We start from the raw sequence: 17,038 nt of genomic DNA on the forward strand, positions 1-17,038 counted from the left end.
GCTGCACTAAACCAGAGTCAGCAGCACATAATCTAATGTCGTTTAATACATGAGAAGGTTCACTTTGTTCTTGTAAAATGTAATTTAAGGATGCTAATTATAAATCAACGTTTAACTGTTCTTCCTTTTTTCTTCCCATAGCACTGCTCAGATTCTTGAGGGGTATCCTGTTCTTTATTACAAAAGGTTTGTTCTTTTTAAAAAAATTAAAAAAAATTTTTTAAAGATTTTATTTTATTTTTATAGAGAGGGGAAGGGAGGGAGAGAAACATCAATGTGTGAATGCCTCTCACATGCTCCCACCTGGGGACCTGGCCCGCAACCCAGGCGTGTGCCCTGACCGGGAATTGAACCGGTGACTCTGGTTTGTAGGCTGGCACTCAGTCCACTGAGACACACCAGCTAGGGCAGGTTTGTTCTTTTTGAATACAAATGTTAAAGCATCCTGGTTGGTTTGAGGACAGTTCTTAAAATAGTGAGAACTGTAATAACAAATTACCTTGACACTTCTTCTTTTAGATTTAGAGAATTGTTCAAAGCCAAATTGGGATTACTTGGAGAAACAAAGGGTGATGATGATTTAATTGCATTTCTCTTACAGGTGAGTTTGTCATTTTATCTTTTTTTCTGATTAACATTTCAATTACTAATCAATATCTTCTCAAAGAACTGACGTTGATAAATACACTTATTTTCATTAGCTCATGGAAGAGAAAGAAGCTGATTTTACAATGACATTTCGGCAGCTCAGTGAGATTACTCAAAGCCAGTTACAGGAGCTCAGCATTCCTCAGGTACTAGTGTGTGACATTTGGCTTTTTTCTTAATTTCGTTTTCTTTTTAACAGGTTTATCGAGGTATAATTTATATACCATAAAGTTTCACTTACATTCAATATATAATTTAGTGATTTTCAAATAATTTACAGATTTGTGCAGTTATCACAATTCAGTTCTGGAACAATTCCATCACGCTTCAGATCCTTTGTGCCCTTTTGAGTCAATCTCTGTTTTTACTCCCAGCCCCAAGCAACTACTAATTTACTTTCTGTCTCTCAAGGTTTGCACTTTCTAGACATTTCCTATAAATGGAATCGCACGATATGTGGTCTTTTGCATCTGGCCTCATCACTTAGCATGCTCTGAGGTTCGTTCACATTGTGACCTACATCAGTAGTGCTTTCTTCTTTATTTCTGAGCAGTGCTCCATCCTATGGCTGCACCACGTTTTGCTGACCCCTTCACCAGTTGATGGACATTTGGGTCATTTCCACTTCTTGGCTGTTGTGAATAAATACTGACTCTGAACATCTATGTACAAGTTTTTGTGTGAACATGTGTTTCATTTCTCTTGTGTATATTCTAGGAGTGGAACTACTGGATGGTTTAGTAAATTTATGTTTAATTTTTAAAGAAACCACCAAACTATTTCCAAAGTGCCTGCACGTAGTTCACTTTTGAGAATATGTGTTGCATTTATATATGGTCTAATATGGGTATTGCCAGCAGATTTCTACTTACAGATTTTTAGAAACATAGATCTGTTTTTAAGATCTCAGTCTTCTGTATTGCAGTGATCATTTTTATCCTCTTGTGATTAACACCTAGCCTTATTTTTTTCAATGGAGAACATTATCTTTCATGACATTCTCTGTATAATGTTATCTTTTCACAGTTTTTTAAAAATTCAAACTCATTTATCCAATCATTCAACAAGTATTGAGGACTCACAGTTATTGACAGCTTATTCTGGGACAGGAATTATAGTAAATGCTTCACAAAATAATGAAAATTTATTATTAATATAATAACAATTATAAGTAACATTTATTGAGTGCTTATTACATTCTAGGCACCATTGTAAGATTTTATATGTATAATCTGTTGCATTACATATGCGGTAGATACTACGTTGATCTCTCTTTTACTGATAAAGAAACTAAGGCACAGAGAGTTTACTTAACTAGCAGCAGGTCACACAGCTAATGAAAGTCTGGCTGGATTCAAACACAGGCAGCTTTCTCCAGAGTCCATGCTCCTGGTTCCTTAGCTCTGCTGCATCTTTCTTGTGTAAGAAAAAGATAGAACCCTTCTTCCCTCAGTCCCTTGATCCGGTCAGTCACCAGATGAAAGTTAGCCTGGGCTAAGTCATAAGGCCAGGAAAGAGAGTCTGGTGGAATACGTCTGTAGGTTTTCCAGTCATTTTCACTGTGCTTAGGAGGCGGTGTGCTGTAGTGACTGGAGAGAGAGGCCCTGGAGGCAGATTGGGTGCTTCAGATCCCGTGCCCCCAGGACAGGCTGTGTGAGCTTGTACAGGTTACCTGGTTCTCTAACCCTCCCTTGTTTTATCTGTGAGACAGGGTTAATGGTAATGCCTATCTCATACATGCTCAGTAATTGTTGGCTGTCAGAACAGATTTCAGACTGCTGTGTTTTCAGCATGATCTCTGCCTGGGGTTTGAAGGAAGGGTGCCATTATTGAAACTACACTACCAAGAGGCTTCAGCTCTTACCACTTATTTACAATTATTTTCACAAAAAATAACTGTCAGTGTAGGAGGTGAGAATTAAACCAATGTTCTTTGAAAAAGAAGCATAACAAGTGATCCTGTAAAGGTGGTGTGGATCACTCTAATTATAAGAAAGATTATTTTTCTCATGGGCATGGATAGCCTTAAATTACATTTCTAGTAGTTATTTGAATAAAAAATGCCTACCTATACAGTAGGAAATACAGAAGAATGTTAACCAATAAGAATCTTTGATATAATTGAAAAAATTATTAATGATTCATTCATCTATCAACTAATTATTTAATTAGTGATAATCACTAATTATCATTTAATGTGTAGAAAACTGAAAGTACTGTTAAAGTGACTTTTTCAAGTTTTTGACAGATATCAATACTTAAATTACTAAGTATTTAAGTACTTAGTAATTTAACATTTACTTGGAACATTTGAGATCATTACACTTTCAATTATTTCAGTAGTAAATTTCTGTGCCTTTTGAATATGAAACCTTTACAACCCCCTGACTAGTAGGTGGAGCTAATTGCTTATTCTTTTGTGTTCCCTTATCCTTTTATAGTTCTATAATATATATTTTATAAATATGTATATTTCTAAAATGGCATTGAATATTTTTACACATTTTCCTTAAATACGAGGACCATGTCATTAATTTTTATATCCTTCCCTCCTAATAAAGTTCCTAACAGAAGTTGATGTTGCATAAATATTTATTTAATGAACAGATAATGAAATAAATGTTAGTTGCAAATTAAGTTTTTGAAAGTAAATTACTTTAAGGGAGCTCCCTATTTATTTTTGTAAAGATTTTATTTACTTTTAGAGAGAGAGAAAAGGAGGGAGAAAGAAAGGGAGAAAAACATCAGTGCATGAGAGATACACAGATCATGTTGCCTCTTGCACACCCCCAACTGGGCACCTGGCCCCAACCCAGGCATGTGCCCTGACTAGGAATCAAACTGGCAACCTTTTGGTTTGCAGGCTGATGCTCAATACACTGAGCGACACCAGCCAGGGCAGTTCCCTATTTAAAGGAAGACTTTTGGTTATACAAGTATTCATGTGTATGTAATCTCAATTGATAAGAACTATATATATATTTTTATTTCTCTTAAATCATTCCATTACATGGATTTCCATGAAGTAGAATTTTAGAGTTGAATGTTATATAAAGCAAAGGAAAATATTATTCCTTTTTAGTATTACTTCTACTCAAAATAGTACACTTTAAAAAATCTGGATATAAATTATTAAAGAATATTTTGAAAGGAACATGGAGTTAAACTGAACAAATATTAGTAGACTAAGCACTGTATTACTGTATTTTCATTCAGCAATTCTGGGCACTGAAGATGATTTCAAAGCATAAACTCTTCCCTGTCTGGGTGTCCCAGTACCTCTTGAGACTGAAGAGGTAGGTTAATCTAATGATTTACAAAAAACCTTGTGATGTGTTACTTTAGCATAGTGAATTCATCAGATCCCTTCCTTCCTTTCTGTTTTCCCCATTTCCTTTTACTCCCACGCACCTTGCACTAGTTCAGGCATCTTAGTAACCCCTCACCCATGGACAGGGTACTTGTCTGTCCACCTCGACTCTCCAATAACACAGTTCCCTCTCTTTCTCAAGCTCTGAGCTGGAGAAGAGTTCCTCAGGCTTTCTTCCGATGTTTACTTACTGGTACATGTTATACTACTGTAAGAAGTTACTTTGTTTCATAACCTAAAATGAATTAGAAGCAACAAACATGACAGAGTAAAGGAGTGGTAAGTAGAGGCAGCTGTAGGGAGAGACAAGAAAACCACAGATCACACAGGAGCACATACCCCTTCACAGTTTAGTGGCCACTGAGGGCTCTTTATAGAGATGAGTCTGAGTAATCAAAGAAAAGTCAAAATATTTTCAGAAGACTAAGTTTAAGATAAGGAAATTCATGTCAATTTAGGCTATTTTTATAAATTTATTTCTTAAAATTTTTATGTATTGAGAGAGGGAGAGAGACATCGATTTGTTGTTCCACTTATTTATGCATTCATGAGTCGGTTCTGACTGTGCATCAAATCCCCAGCCTTTGCGTATTGGGACGATGCTCTAACAAACTGAGCTGCCGCCTGACCAGAGCCTAGACTATTTTTAGACAAAAATATTTTTTGATTTGTATAAATAAAAGAAGGTTTGGTATTATCTAAAATAACTAGACAAGGTAGTGTTTTACACATTATTTAATCAACCCACTATTTTCTTATTTTTAAAGACTTTATTTTTAGAGAGGGGGACGGAGAGAGAGAGAGAGAAAGACAGAAAAACATCGAAGTGTGGTAGCCTGTCATGTGAGCCCCCTACTGGGGACCTGCCCAATAACCCAGGCACATGCCCTAGACTAGTAATCAAACCAGCAACCCTTTGATTCTCAGGCCACCACTCAATCCACTGATCAACACCATCTAGGGCCCAACTTGGTATTTTCTGCATTCCTTTCAGACACTGATGCACTGTGATTTGAAAATGTTTTTTGTCAATATTTGTCTTATGAAATAATTCCTACCCTTTTGAAAAACGATATAATTTTGGGAGTCAGGAGATAATTTTGTCTTTTGTTTATTCATTTTTAGTAACGTGAATGATTCAGATTCCAAAAGAAGAGAAAGAATGACAAGTAAGTAATCATTTTGATTTTATTTCACTTTAAATCACATAAAAGCAACATTTTTGAAAACCAGCAGTAACTACTTGAGGGAACTGAGTTGTTTTTTAAAAAATGAAATTAATTTAAAAATTAAAAAAATTAAAGACTGGTGATCAAGATGGAAGTGTAGGTAGATACACTTTGCCTCCTCACACAACCAAAAGGAGGACAACAAATTTAAAAACAAAAAACAACCAGAACTGCAAGAAAATCAAACTGTATGGAAGTCCAACAAGCAAGGAGTTGAAGAAATATCCATCCAGACTAGCCCAAGGGGTGGGGACTGGCAGCCGGGGTGGAGAGGATGCGTGGCAAGGTGGCAGTTGAAGGACTGGGCAGGCAAGGCAGTGGCAGTGGCCCCACATTTGCGTGTAGATAAATTGGGAGGAAAAACTGGGGAGCAAGACGGACTGGACAGCCCATGGTTCCAGCATGGGAAAAGAAGGCCTCAAAACCTTTGGTTGTAAAAACCTGTGGGTGTTGACTTGGCAGAAGAAACTCCCAGCCTCACAGGAGAGTTCATTGGAGAGACCCACAGTGTCCTAGAACATACATAAGCACATACCTGGGAATCAGCACCAGAAGGGCCCAATTTGCTTGTGGGTAGTGGAGGCAGTGACTGAAACCTGTCTGAAAGCCCAGCAGATGGCATTGTTCCCTCTCTGACTCCTGCCCTACATACAGTGCCACATTGCAGCAATGTGGGTCACCTTGCACTGGCGAATACCTAAGGCTCTGCCCCTTACTATGTAATAGACACGAAATAGAACAACGACAAAAAAATGGCCCAAATGGAAGAACAGATCAAAGCTCCAGAAAAAATATAGCTAAGTGATGAAGAGATAACCAGCCTATCAGATGCAGAGTCCAAAATACTGGTAATCAGGGTGTTCACAGAAATGGTTGAATATGGCCACAAAATAGAGGAAAAAGTGAAGGCAATGCAAAGTGAAATAAAGAAAAATCCACAGGGAACCAATAGTGACAGAAAGGAAACTGAGACTCAAATCAATGATTTGGAGCAGAAGGAAGAAATAAACACTCAATCAGAACAGAATGAAGAAACAAGAATTCAAAAAAATTAGGAGAAGCTGAGGAACCTCCAGAACAATTTTAAATGTTCCAACATCCAAATCATAGGGGTGCCAGAAGGAGAAGAACAAGAGCAAGAAATGGAAAACTTACTTGAACAAATAATGAAGGAGAACTTCCCCAATCTGGCAAAGGAAACAGACTTCCAGGAAGTCCTGGAAGCTCAGAGAGTCTCAAAGAAGTTGGACCCAAGGAAGCACACACCAAGGTACATCATAATTATATTACCCAAGATGAAAGATAAGGAGAGAATCTTAAAAGCAGTTAGAGGAAAGGAGACAGTTACCTACAAAGGAGTTCCCATAAGACTATAAGCTGATTACTCAAAAGAAACCTTGCAGGCAAGAAAGGGCTGGAAAGAAGTATTCAAAGTTATGAAAGGCAAGGACCTACATCGAAGATTACTCTATCCAGCAAAGCTATCCTTTAGAATGGAAGGGCAGATACAGTACTTCCCAGATAAGGTCAAGTTAAAGGAGTTCATCATCACCAAGCCCTTATTATATGAAATGTTAAAGGGACTTATTTAAGAAAAAGAAGAAAATGAAAACTATGAACAGTAAAATGAGAAAAAGCTCACAACTATCAACAACTGAACCTGAAAAAAAAAACTAAGCAAACAACTAGAACAGGAACAGAATCACAGAAATGGAGATCACATGGAGGGTTACATTGGGGAAGGGGAGAGAGGAGAATGGGGGAACAGGTACAAGGAATAAGAAGCACAAATGGTAGTTATAAAATAGACAGAGGGAGGTTAAGAATAGTATAAGACATGGAGAAGCCAAAGAACTTATATATATGACCTGTGGACATGAACTGAGGTGGGGGCGGATGCTGGTGGGAGGGAGGATGCAGGACAGAGGAGAATAAAGGGGAGAAAAAAATACAGCAACTGTAATAGCATAATCAATAAAATATACTTTAAAAATAAAATTTTAAGTTAAATGTTTTTTAAAAATTGAATTAATTTAAACTTAATAAATTACATATTTTTTAAAAAATGTATTGATCTTAGAGAAAAAGAAGAAGGAAGAGAGAGAGAAAGAGAGAGAAACATCAATTTGTTGTTCCACTTATTTATGCATTCATTGGTTACTTCTTATGTGTGCCCTGACAGGGGATCGAACTGGCAACCTTGGCATATTGAGACAAAGCTCTAACTGAGCTACCCAGCCAAGGCATGAGATTTTTTTTTCAAACTAGAAGAATTCTAGATGAATAAATTTTACTTGAGTTGAAGTGTCATATATGAGCTTTTCTAAATTTACTTTTTGATGCATTTACTTCTAGTCTCTCTTTTTTTGTATGTACTGATTAGAAGAACATGTAGTAGTAACATACAGGGGTATAATTTTATATCTTATTTTCACTAAAAATAAATTAAGCAGTTTTTCTTGCTTCTTCATTCATTATAATGTAACATTTTTACTGGCAGTATAATAATACTTTCTCAAAAGGATATATTATGTTTTACTTAACCATTTTCCTATTATTAAGTATTTAGGTTGTTTCTAGTTTTCCTTAACAATATGAATGGTATTTTTAATGTTTGAATTTGTTCCCATAGACTATATTTTCAGAGAATTAGAATGACTGAGTCGTAGGGTACTTATATTTTTAGATTATCTTTCATATTTTGTCAGATCTTTAAAACCAACTTGAAATGCAATTTGTTTGTTCCTTCCATTCAAATAACTCAGGCAACTGCTGTTGGGAATCACAAAACCGTGATTTCTGGAGGCTTCTAGAATTTCTCTTAGGCCACCCAGTTGATATTTTGGAAAAGTCTCATCTCAAATAAAGACACAGTTCCTGAAATTTTTCTAAATGTGCTATTGTTACAATAATTTTCAATATTTAAAAATGCATGGTTACTATAAAAATATAAATGTAGAAAGAGTTTTGTCTGCAGGTAAGCTTTCCTGTACGCTCTTGGCCACATCAGCATGAAGCAGTCCTGCTGAGTCAGACCTTAATTCTGTGAGTGAAGATGTTAACAGCGGCAGCTTTCCCCTCTCCACTTAGAATAAAGGGCCTAGGTGAGATGAACTCACTACTTTCTCCGTCCTTTATAAAAGGAGTAGCAAACTGAACATAGTGAAAAAGACAAACTCGTGATGAAACACTGAAAGGGCAAAGCAACATTGCTCATCTGCTGAGTTTCTTCTGTACCGTAGGGCAACAAACACCACACAGTTTACAGACAGCCACCATTGACTGGTGTAATGATGCTTAACTGGTGCTCTCATTTGAGCATTCCAGCAAAGTTCTTGAAGATTTTCTGATTTCAGCTGTGATTTCATGCAGCCTGTGTTGACCCATAATTTATAGTTTCAGTGTGTGCTTTTCCCTCTTGTTTAAGCTGTTAACCCTAGATACGTGCTGAAGAACTGGATGGCGGAATCTGCAGTGCAGAAAGCAGAGAGGAATGACTTTTCAGAGGTAAGGTGGTTGACTTTTCTGCATTTACTTTTATTAATTTTAAATATGTCACATTTTAAACACACTGATTTTGTTTGCAGAATGCAAAATTAGACCACTGCCAGCACCAGCTTTAGAATTTTCATTGCCTGGTCTCTCTCTCGTGTGTGTGTGTGTGTGTGTGTGTGTGTGTATGTGTGTATCAGTAAATCACTTTCTCGTATTTTCCGATTTATTCTCTAATGTACTTAAAATTTTAAACATTCATTTATATCATAGAGGTACATTATGTGAGCATCTGAGGGTCTTGTTCTGCTGTGTGTTGTTTACATTTGGGAAACTTGGGTTCAATGTCTGAAGTCCAGTGAAGCCGGACGGAGGGCACCCCCCTCCAGCAGGTCGCCATGGCAGCAGCAGACGGTGGCGGGGAGCGGGGTCCACTAAAATTAATCTGGACAGTAGGGAGAGGAATCAACTAGGTCTGAATGTATCCGCATGGATAACATTAAGCAAAACAAGCAGTGGGAAAAAAATACATACAATATATTACCACTTAATTATAGTGAAAAACATGTAAAATCATATTATATGTTACTTAGGGATATGCACATAATAGTAAAAGTAACAAAATGAATAAAGATGACAAACATCAACTTCTGACAGTGGCGACTGCAGGAAGGAGGAAATTTGAGTCAGGGAAGGATACTTGGTTCCAACTATATTGGAAGTATTTTATTTCTGAAGCCAAATGGAGGTTACACAGTTCATTATGTAATTCTGTGTACCTTGTTCTATGCCTCAGTGTTTCATAGTTAATTGTTTGAAAATGCATTGCATATAATCTCTGTTTTTGGGATTGGAGTGGCCCTGGCACTCATGCTGTCACTTGTCTGTCCTGCACCGGAGCAGGCAGTGTTGACAGCCACAGACCTTTTACTCCCAAAATGGACTGTAGCCTCAGAATCACACTCGTCCACTGGGGAGTCACTACTTACGCTGCTAGAGTTGGCGTGAGAGAGAAACTTGGCTATTTCTCATTTGGAACGTGCAATCATTTTTTTATTTCAGTAGTTTACTTAGGCTGACAACTCTAGGTTTGCATTTCAGAAAATAAAATATTCTTACATGTAATCTTTTTATGGTGGTAAGGAAAAACAAAGAGAAGGGAGATAACTGAGCATTTGTTTTTAGGTAAAGCAGTTTAAGCTGAGGAAACTAAACATTGTGTAATAAGTTGTTCTGTTGGTTTGTTTCTTCCTTCTTTTCTTCCCTTCCTCAAAGTTGTACTTGAGTAATGATGCAGTGCTCACTGTGTGGGGAGGTGTCTTCCTAAGTTCAAGAAAATATTTAGACCCACAAGACTATTACAGGCTGCTCTCAGCCCCACTCAACTCAGAAAGATACAGGACAGAAACCCGGCTCTCAAGAAGGGCAGTGTCAGGGTCCTCGCTGGCGGGAGTTCTGGCAGCAGTTCGCAGCAGCAGGACGCACACATGAACGCCCAGGTCCGAGGAGACAAGAGCCACCCTCAGAAGAGGCAGGGGCAGCCCTGGTTTAAAAGCTTAATGTTCCACATCTTGGCAATTGTAAATAATGCTACAGTGAACATAGTGGTGCATATATTCTTTCAAAATTGTATTTTGTGTTTCTTTGGATATACTCCCAGAAGTGGAATCACTGGGTCAAAAGGCAGTTCTAATTTTTTGAGGACAGTGGCTGTACCAATCTGCATTCCCACCAACAGTGCATGAGGGCACCCTTTTCTCCACATCCTTGCCAACACTCATTGTTTATTGAGTCACTGATGACAGCCAAGATTGGGAAGCAGCCCAAGTGCCCATCAGATGAGTGGGTAAAACTAAGGTGCATTTTCACAATGGAGTACTGCTCAGCTGTAAAAAAGGAAACCTTACCTTTTGCAACAGCATAGATGGACCTGGAGATTATTTTACTAAGTGAAACAAGACAGTGTGAGAAAGACAAATGCCATGTGATCTCACTTACATGTGGAATCTAATGAACAAAATAAACAAGATAGAAACAGACTCATAGAGAACAAACCAACTGCTTTCAGAGGACATTGGGGAGCTGGGTGAAAAAGGTGAAGGGATTAAGCAAAAAAAAAAAATCCCTCATAGACACAGATAACAGCATGGTGATGACCAGAGGGACAGAGAGCAGGTAGGAGAGGGAGAAAAGGGTAAAGGGATAAACGGTGATGGAAGGAGACTTGACTTGGAGTGGTGGACTCACGATGCAAGATACAAATGATGTATTGTAAAATCGTACATTTGAAACCTATAAATTTTATGAACCACTGTCACCCCAATAGATTCAATAAAATTTTAAAAATAAAAAAACTTCGTGTTACACAGAAACCAGTGTCTCTTGGAATAAGGCCATCGGTGTAGTTCCCAGTATCCCTGCGAGACACCTGCCTTAAGGGTCACCACGCTAAAGAAAGCCCTAAGCATTCCATCAGCAATTTGCAGTTTTCCGAGCCCAGACGCTATTTGTCAGGCAGGAGCAGTGTTGTATGGTGACACAGTCGACATACCACCTCATCAGGTTACCAGGCAGCACACCTGGAGCGTTAACTAAGGGTTCCACTCTTATGCAGGAAAGGGAAAATATTTGGTTAAGCCTTTGACACAAAACCCTTCACATACACAACTTGTGTTTACCTTCTTGCTTCAAACGTTTCTTGAGAATCCACTGTATGTGAGGCACTGTGGAGAAGCATAAAAACTGATTCAGGGAGCTTTTAAACTGGTGGGTCTAAAACTGACTTTAAACTTTAATTAAAGGTTGTCTATAGAAAGTACCTGGGGAGAAGTTAGAAGGGGCTCTGAGATTGATGATGATGCAGTCTTTCTATTTAATGTAACAATGTATTCTATTTGAGTTCTTGGCTTTACTTTCTCACTGTAGATAATCATCCACCTTTTTCTGTCAGAACTAGGCATTTCCTTAGTACTATCTAAGGAAGTAATAAATCTATGGGAAAATATTTGAGATATGGTTGACATATAACACTGTATTAGTTTCAGGTGTGCAACATAATGATTCAGTATTTGTACATATTGCAAAATGGTCACCACAATAAGTCTCGTTAATATCTATCACCATACATGGTTACAAAACCTCTTTTTTCCCTTGGGATGAGGACTTTTAAGATTTATTCTCTTAGCAACTTTCAAATATGCAATGCAGTGTTATTAACTACAGTCACCATGCTGCACCTCACATCCCCATGACTTAATTATTTTATAACTGGATGAAAATATACATTTTGATCCTAGAATTATTGCTTCAAGAGGTATGTTCTTTGATGCCTCAGTTTATTACCATGGGGCAAAATTACAAAAGAGGGTCCAGCTTAAGTTGGAATCCATGCCCTTGATTTAGAAAGATGGCAAAATATTGACACTGTTTTATTTTTGTAAATGTTTTAGAAAAATTATAATCCTTATACTCCTGTGAATTTTAATATCAGGGTGCATATGTCGGCTTCGTGACACTGTACACATTCACTCTCCTGTTGTAGCACAAAACTAGTACTTGAAGAACTTTCTGTGGAACGGTAGAAAATTTAAGTAACAACTATAGTTGAACAAGTATTAATAAAATATAAAATGTTTAAGCATTTTCAAACACATTTAAAACTTAGCTTGTTGTTTTAGAAGTTGAGAAACTTAGTAAGTGTTCCGAGGAAGGAAATCTGTATTTATCTACTTAAATTGTTTGCCAGGTCCGTCTTCTTCAGCGAGTTCTCCAGCATCCTTTCCAGAAGCACCCTGCCGCTGAGAGAGCAGGCTACTCCTCACCCACACCCTCCTGGGCCAGAGATCTCAGAGTTAGCTGCTCATCTTAATTTGGAAAAACTAAATTAAAGAATACTTCCATCATTGAATTCAACATAGAATAATCAATTTGATAAATTCTTAATGACCTTCTACATTTTGGTGACAATCCTGAATTTCATAATAATGATTATATAAAAAATATTTCTCAACTAAATAAACTGAACCTGTTCTTTGAAACATCTTTGTGATCATTTTTGTTCTAATTAATAACTTTAATGGAACCATAAGGGGTTTTTGGTAAACTGTGAGTTATTCTCAATAACTAAAAAATTTTGATAATGCTTTATAATGAATTTGTAAGTATTCATCTAACACTTATTATGTGCCCAGCACTTTGGAGCACATCCAATGAGTATGCTAGCTTAACTGTACTCTTACAGCTGTTTTCTTTGGTCTATAATGCTAATCCTCAAACACTTACCAAAGTTAAGAGCATAGTTTAATGAACCTCGTTTACCTTTTATTCAACCAGCTTATTAATTATCAATGCGTGGCCAGTCTTGCTTCATCTAGACCTCTGCACACTTCTCAGTGTCCCTAGTGTTTTAAAGAAATTTGCAGACATTGTTTCATTTAATTTACCATATGTCTGTATGCATCTCTGGACATTACTGATTTAAAATACATACACACAATGTCATTATCACCTTAAGAGAATGAACAACTAACTCCCGAATGCATGAAATCAAGTAGCCAGTTTTCAGTTTTTCATATTGTTTTATGGCATCACCATCACTATTGTTTCATAGTTGCTTATTTGAATTTGGATCCCAATAAAGATTGTTCATTATAATTAGATGATAAATCTTTTAAGTTTCTTTTGATAACTGCTTTGAGCCACTTACATCTTTTTTTCTTGCAATTTTTTGTTTTGTTTTGGTTACAGAAACCAGATAATTCATCCTCTAGTGTCTCCCAGTCTGCATTTTGCTGATTGCATCTCTGTGGTCTTGTTTAACATGTTGCTGTGTCCCCTGTATTTCTGTAAATCTAGGGCCTGATTCAGATGCAGATCTGATTTATTTGGTAGAAATACTTGCTGTCAGGAGGCTAGTGTTGTGTACGTCCCCCAGGTCTCCCTGTGTAATCTCACTGGTCACTGACACTCATCACCTCGACCCACTGGTTCAGTAAGGCTGCAGATGATGATAATCTAATTTGTCAGGAGCCTTCTAGAGAGGAAAACTTCCCATTATTTATTGTTTGGTTATCCTGCGATACAGAAAGGCAGACTCGCGAGTGGGTTCCCAAGCATGCTCTAAAGACAGGCAGTGGTCTTGTTTATGTTAGTGTCAGTACAAACTCTTGAATTTAAGCATATTTTATGTTTCATACAATTGCATTTATTATCCTTACTGATGTACAAAGTGTCCCGCATTTGATTTGGTGAGGTTTTATTCATATTGGCTCCTTTTGACACGATCCTAGAAGTTTTTGCTAACTACCTTGTTTTCTGGTGTGGTAAGATGTTCCAGGTTCATCCTGTATATTTCATACCTTAGCCCTGGAATTAATTACTAGCAAAGTGAAAAAAAGTATACTTGATGTGCTAAAAAGGGAAATAAAATGAAATCATATAAAGTGCTCACTTAAAACCACAGAAGGCAGAGCCAGAGTGGAAGATGAATGCAGGGACAGACAACAAGGGCCGTGGTGGAGCACAGTCGCAAGGACGGTGCCCAGCGGGCCAGCCATCACCTTAAACATCGAGAGTCTAAACACAGCAGTTAAAAGACAGAAACTATGAGAGTGGATCAAAACCCAGTAATTTTTACAGTTTTCCCCTGTAAGGGAAGGGTGTGCTGTGGAGAGAAGTGAGGAGACCCGGCTGTGATCCAGCTCTGCGGGATCTCGGTTAAGCACGTCCGCAGGCTTATTTCTTCTCTAAGTTGGGAACAAGTGTGAAGTGACTGTTTTGGGGTCCTTCTTGACGCCCTGACAACCACATCTCTCCCTGTCCCTGCCCAGCGCCCAGGCCCTGTGCTCTCAGTGCCCTTGATCCAAGCCATGGGCCCCAGTACCCCCTTGGTCAAGTTTCAGGTACAAATGATGTGAAAGGAATGACCCTGAACTCCGCTGGGGCCAAAGAAGTTCGCTTTCAGAAAATTTTCCTCTTTGGTTTTTGTGAAAATTCTGGAAGTCATGGAGATGAAGGTGGAAAATATGTGGAAGATCAATAAGACTTTAGAAGGTGCAGGATTTCAAAAGCTCTTTTCAAAATATCAAGTATATTATAAAAAGTGTTAATATTGCCCTAGATTTGTACAGATATTCCTAGAAATACCATCTTCAGGAAGAAAAATTTTACTTTTATTAATTCCATGCTTCTGAATGTCATAAAATAAATGAAGATAAAACATTATTTTGGTTAGCTTGGAAGGTGAGAGAAATTCCACCGATGTACACCTCACAGGAAGAGTATGTACATTTAGACAAATACTGTAAATTCTGTGTTAGCTTAATGGTTATGAATGCACTTCAGCAACAGTGAAACGTTTTACATTTCTAGTCTGCACACTTTATATTTTATCCGAAATGACCAACATATCACGAAAATAAAGTAGCAAAAATGCACTTGAGGTTAGAAACGATGGTACCTATCACACAAAGACATCTGGATGTTTCCCTTAGGACATGTTGCCTCTTTTCTTCTGCAGAGCTTTCATGAGATCTGACATGAAATCCTGCTCCGTGCCTCCTCCCCCGCCGGGTGGTCCTGGATTCTCTTGCCTTTTGGGGGGAATCGGAGGCCTTTTGGCAACAACAGGGGACGGCCTCTCGGATTCGGGGGCAAGGATGGGTGGGGGTGGAGGAGGGGGTGGTAAGGACCCCGCATCCCCGGCAAACGAAGGGGGAGGAGGAGGCACGAAGTCTGGTGGCCCTTCGTTAAAATCCGGGGGTGGTGGTGGCAGCTCTTCATCCTCCTCCATGGGTGGGGGCGGCGGGGGCGGTGGCAGAAAGTCATCCGATGGGGCTGGAAAGCCGGTGCCCTTGGCCTTGGGGGGTATCACTGGGCTGCCACCTGTGTCTGAGGACCGTCGCACGGGAGGGGGCGGTGGCAGGCTGGACTTCGGAGGGTGATGGGCCCTGGGCGGTCCTGGGACCTGGTTAGCAAGGACTGGCTTCTTGTCCTTCAACAAAGCAACAACAGCGTTAGTCTTAGCACACAGCCCCAGTGGAGGTGACATTCCTGCTGACGTGTGAGTTCTAGGCGGTGTTGCTTGGGAGGAGCCCGGAGACTGCAAGGTTGTTCCTGAGCTTATCTTCGCTCTGAGGCTGGAGAACGACTCAAAAGGCCTTTAACACTATTACCCGGAGCACTAATCTACCATGTCTCCTCTAAATGGAAGACAGCCCCATTCAAGCAGTTGTACATTATGTTTAGACTATGTGCCTGTTGCCTCAGAATCTGTTATCTTTAACAGAACTTTAGTGGGATAGAGCTTAGCTAGTTGAAAGGTTGCTTAGGGAACTCAAAATGGCAATGAACTGGCTCTCCTGGAACCCCCACGTCGCCTCGGTTCCCAAGGAAAGCCCCTGGGGCTGCAGGCATGTCCATCAGCAACATTTCTCCTGGTTTGTGTTGAGCTGGCTGTGAGGCTTAGTTGTCAGGAGCAGGTGTCTATAAAGTTATTTTGTGCTTGTACCACACCCTCAGTGGCAGAGAGGTGGTTAAGGAGCATCTCAAAACCCTCCCCAAATCTTAAGTGCCCTACCATGATTAGCACCAAGAAGGTGGAAGGGAAAAAGAAAACCAGAGTAGTTCTGGGCTGCAGGTAACCTTTGTGCAAGCCGCAGCATGAAGGCCGTCTGTCCTGCCTCAGGGCCTCCCTGTTTGCATGGGGAGCAAAGGTGCCTTTCCCCAGGACTGTGGGCTTGTAGAGGGAAGCCAACGATAGGCTTTGCGCTCGCTCACAAAACAGCTTCAGGGGAGGTGGTGGGTGGGTGGAGCAGTCCTAACGATTTACCTTAGCTATATGAAAGCCAGCTGGCTAATTAATAATCATTATTATCTATGTCTCAAGTTATGATGAGATCAAATGAGATAACTGTGAGTGGTTCCAAAGAGGAAAATCATGATGCGTGCGCTACTGGTAGAAAACAGAACTCCAAACTTGGCCAAAAGTTAACAAAAGTGTAGTTCTTCTGCTGACAGAATAGATCATAATAAATTATATTTATATAATGCAACTCCCCCAGAAATTCCAGCCAGCCGAATTGAATCCTTCTCTTTTAGTGAAAGTTATCAGTGAATCTTACATTTTATGAGGTTTTCATTTTATTTTTCTTTGCTTAATAACTTCTTCCCACTAAAGATTCCATTTAGAAGTTTTTTTTCCTCTATGAAAGTGCCTTATGATAAAGTTTCTATTTTATTTAGTTTATTTGCTTAACATGATAAGCTAATTTACTGGTGATATGTTTAAAAAAATTTTCTG

The 17,038-nt window shown here is 38.9% G+C and overlaps 2 protein-coding genes across 8 annotated transcripts in view; one reads left to right on the forward strand and one right to left on the reverse strand.

The window, feature by feature from the left end:
• Positions 1–17,038, forward strand: part of LOC114492908 (protein adenylyltransferase SelO-like) — a 54,555-nt gene that overhangs the window by 33,635 nt on the left and 3,882 nt on the right. For 4 of the 7 annotated variants that reach the window (XM_036022967.1, XM_028507527.2, XM_036022954.1 and 1 more), the window contains 7 exons: positions 142–186; positions 520–601; positions 702–794; positions 3,865–3,944; positions 5,144–5,187; positions 8,675–8,754; positions 12,485–12,776. In XM_036022967.1, coding sequence (XP_035878860.1) covers positions 142–186; positions 520–601; positions 702–794; positions 3,865–3,944; positions 5,144–5,187; positions 8,675–8,754; positions 12,485–12,607 — 547 coding nt within the window. In that variant the 3' untranslated portion in view covers positions 12,608–12,776. Of the gene's footprint in view, positions 1–141; positions 187–519; positions 602–701; positions 795–3,864; positions 3,945–5,143; positions 5,188–8,674; positions 8,755–12,484; positions 12,777–17,038 lie in introns of those variants that run through there. The other 3 variants (XM_036022948.1, XM_036022939.1, XM_036022960.1) reach the window with 3 other exon arrangements.
• The window catches only part of LOC114492907 (amyloid beta precursor protein binding family B member 1 interacting protein), a 97,285-nt gene continuing 92,850 nt past the window's right edge, over positions 12,604–17,038 (reverse strand). Inside the window, exon 14 of the mRNA XM_028507526.2 lies at positions 12,604–15,730. Within this exon, the coding sequence (XP_028363327.1) occupies positions 15,227–15,730 (504 nt within the window). The 3' untranslated portion in view covers positions 12,604–15,226. The remainder of the gene's footprint in view (positions 15,731–17,038) is intronic.

This window comes from Phyllostomus discolor, chromosome 1 (assembly GCF_004126475.2).
Source record: "Phyllostomus discolor isolate MPI-MPIP mPhyDis1 chromosome 1, mPhyDis1.pri.v3, whole genome shotgun sequence".
NCBI classification, from domain to species: domain Eukaryota; kingdom Metazoa; phylum Chordata; class Mammalia; order Chiroptera; family Phyllostomidae; genus Phyllostomus; species Phyllostomus discolor.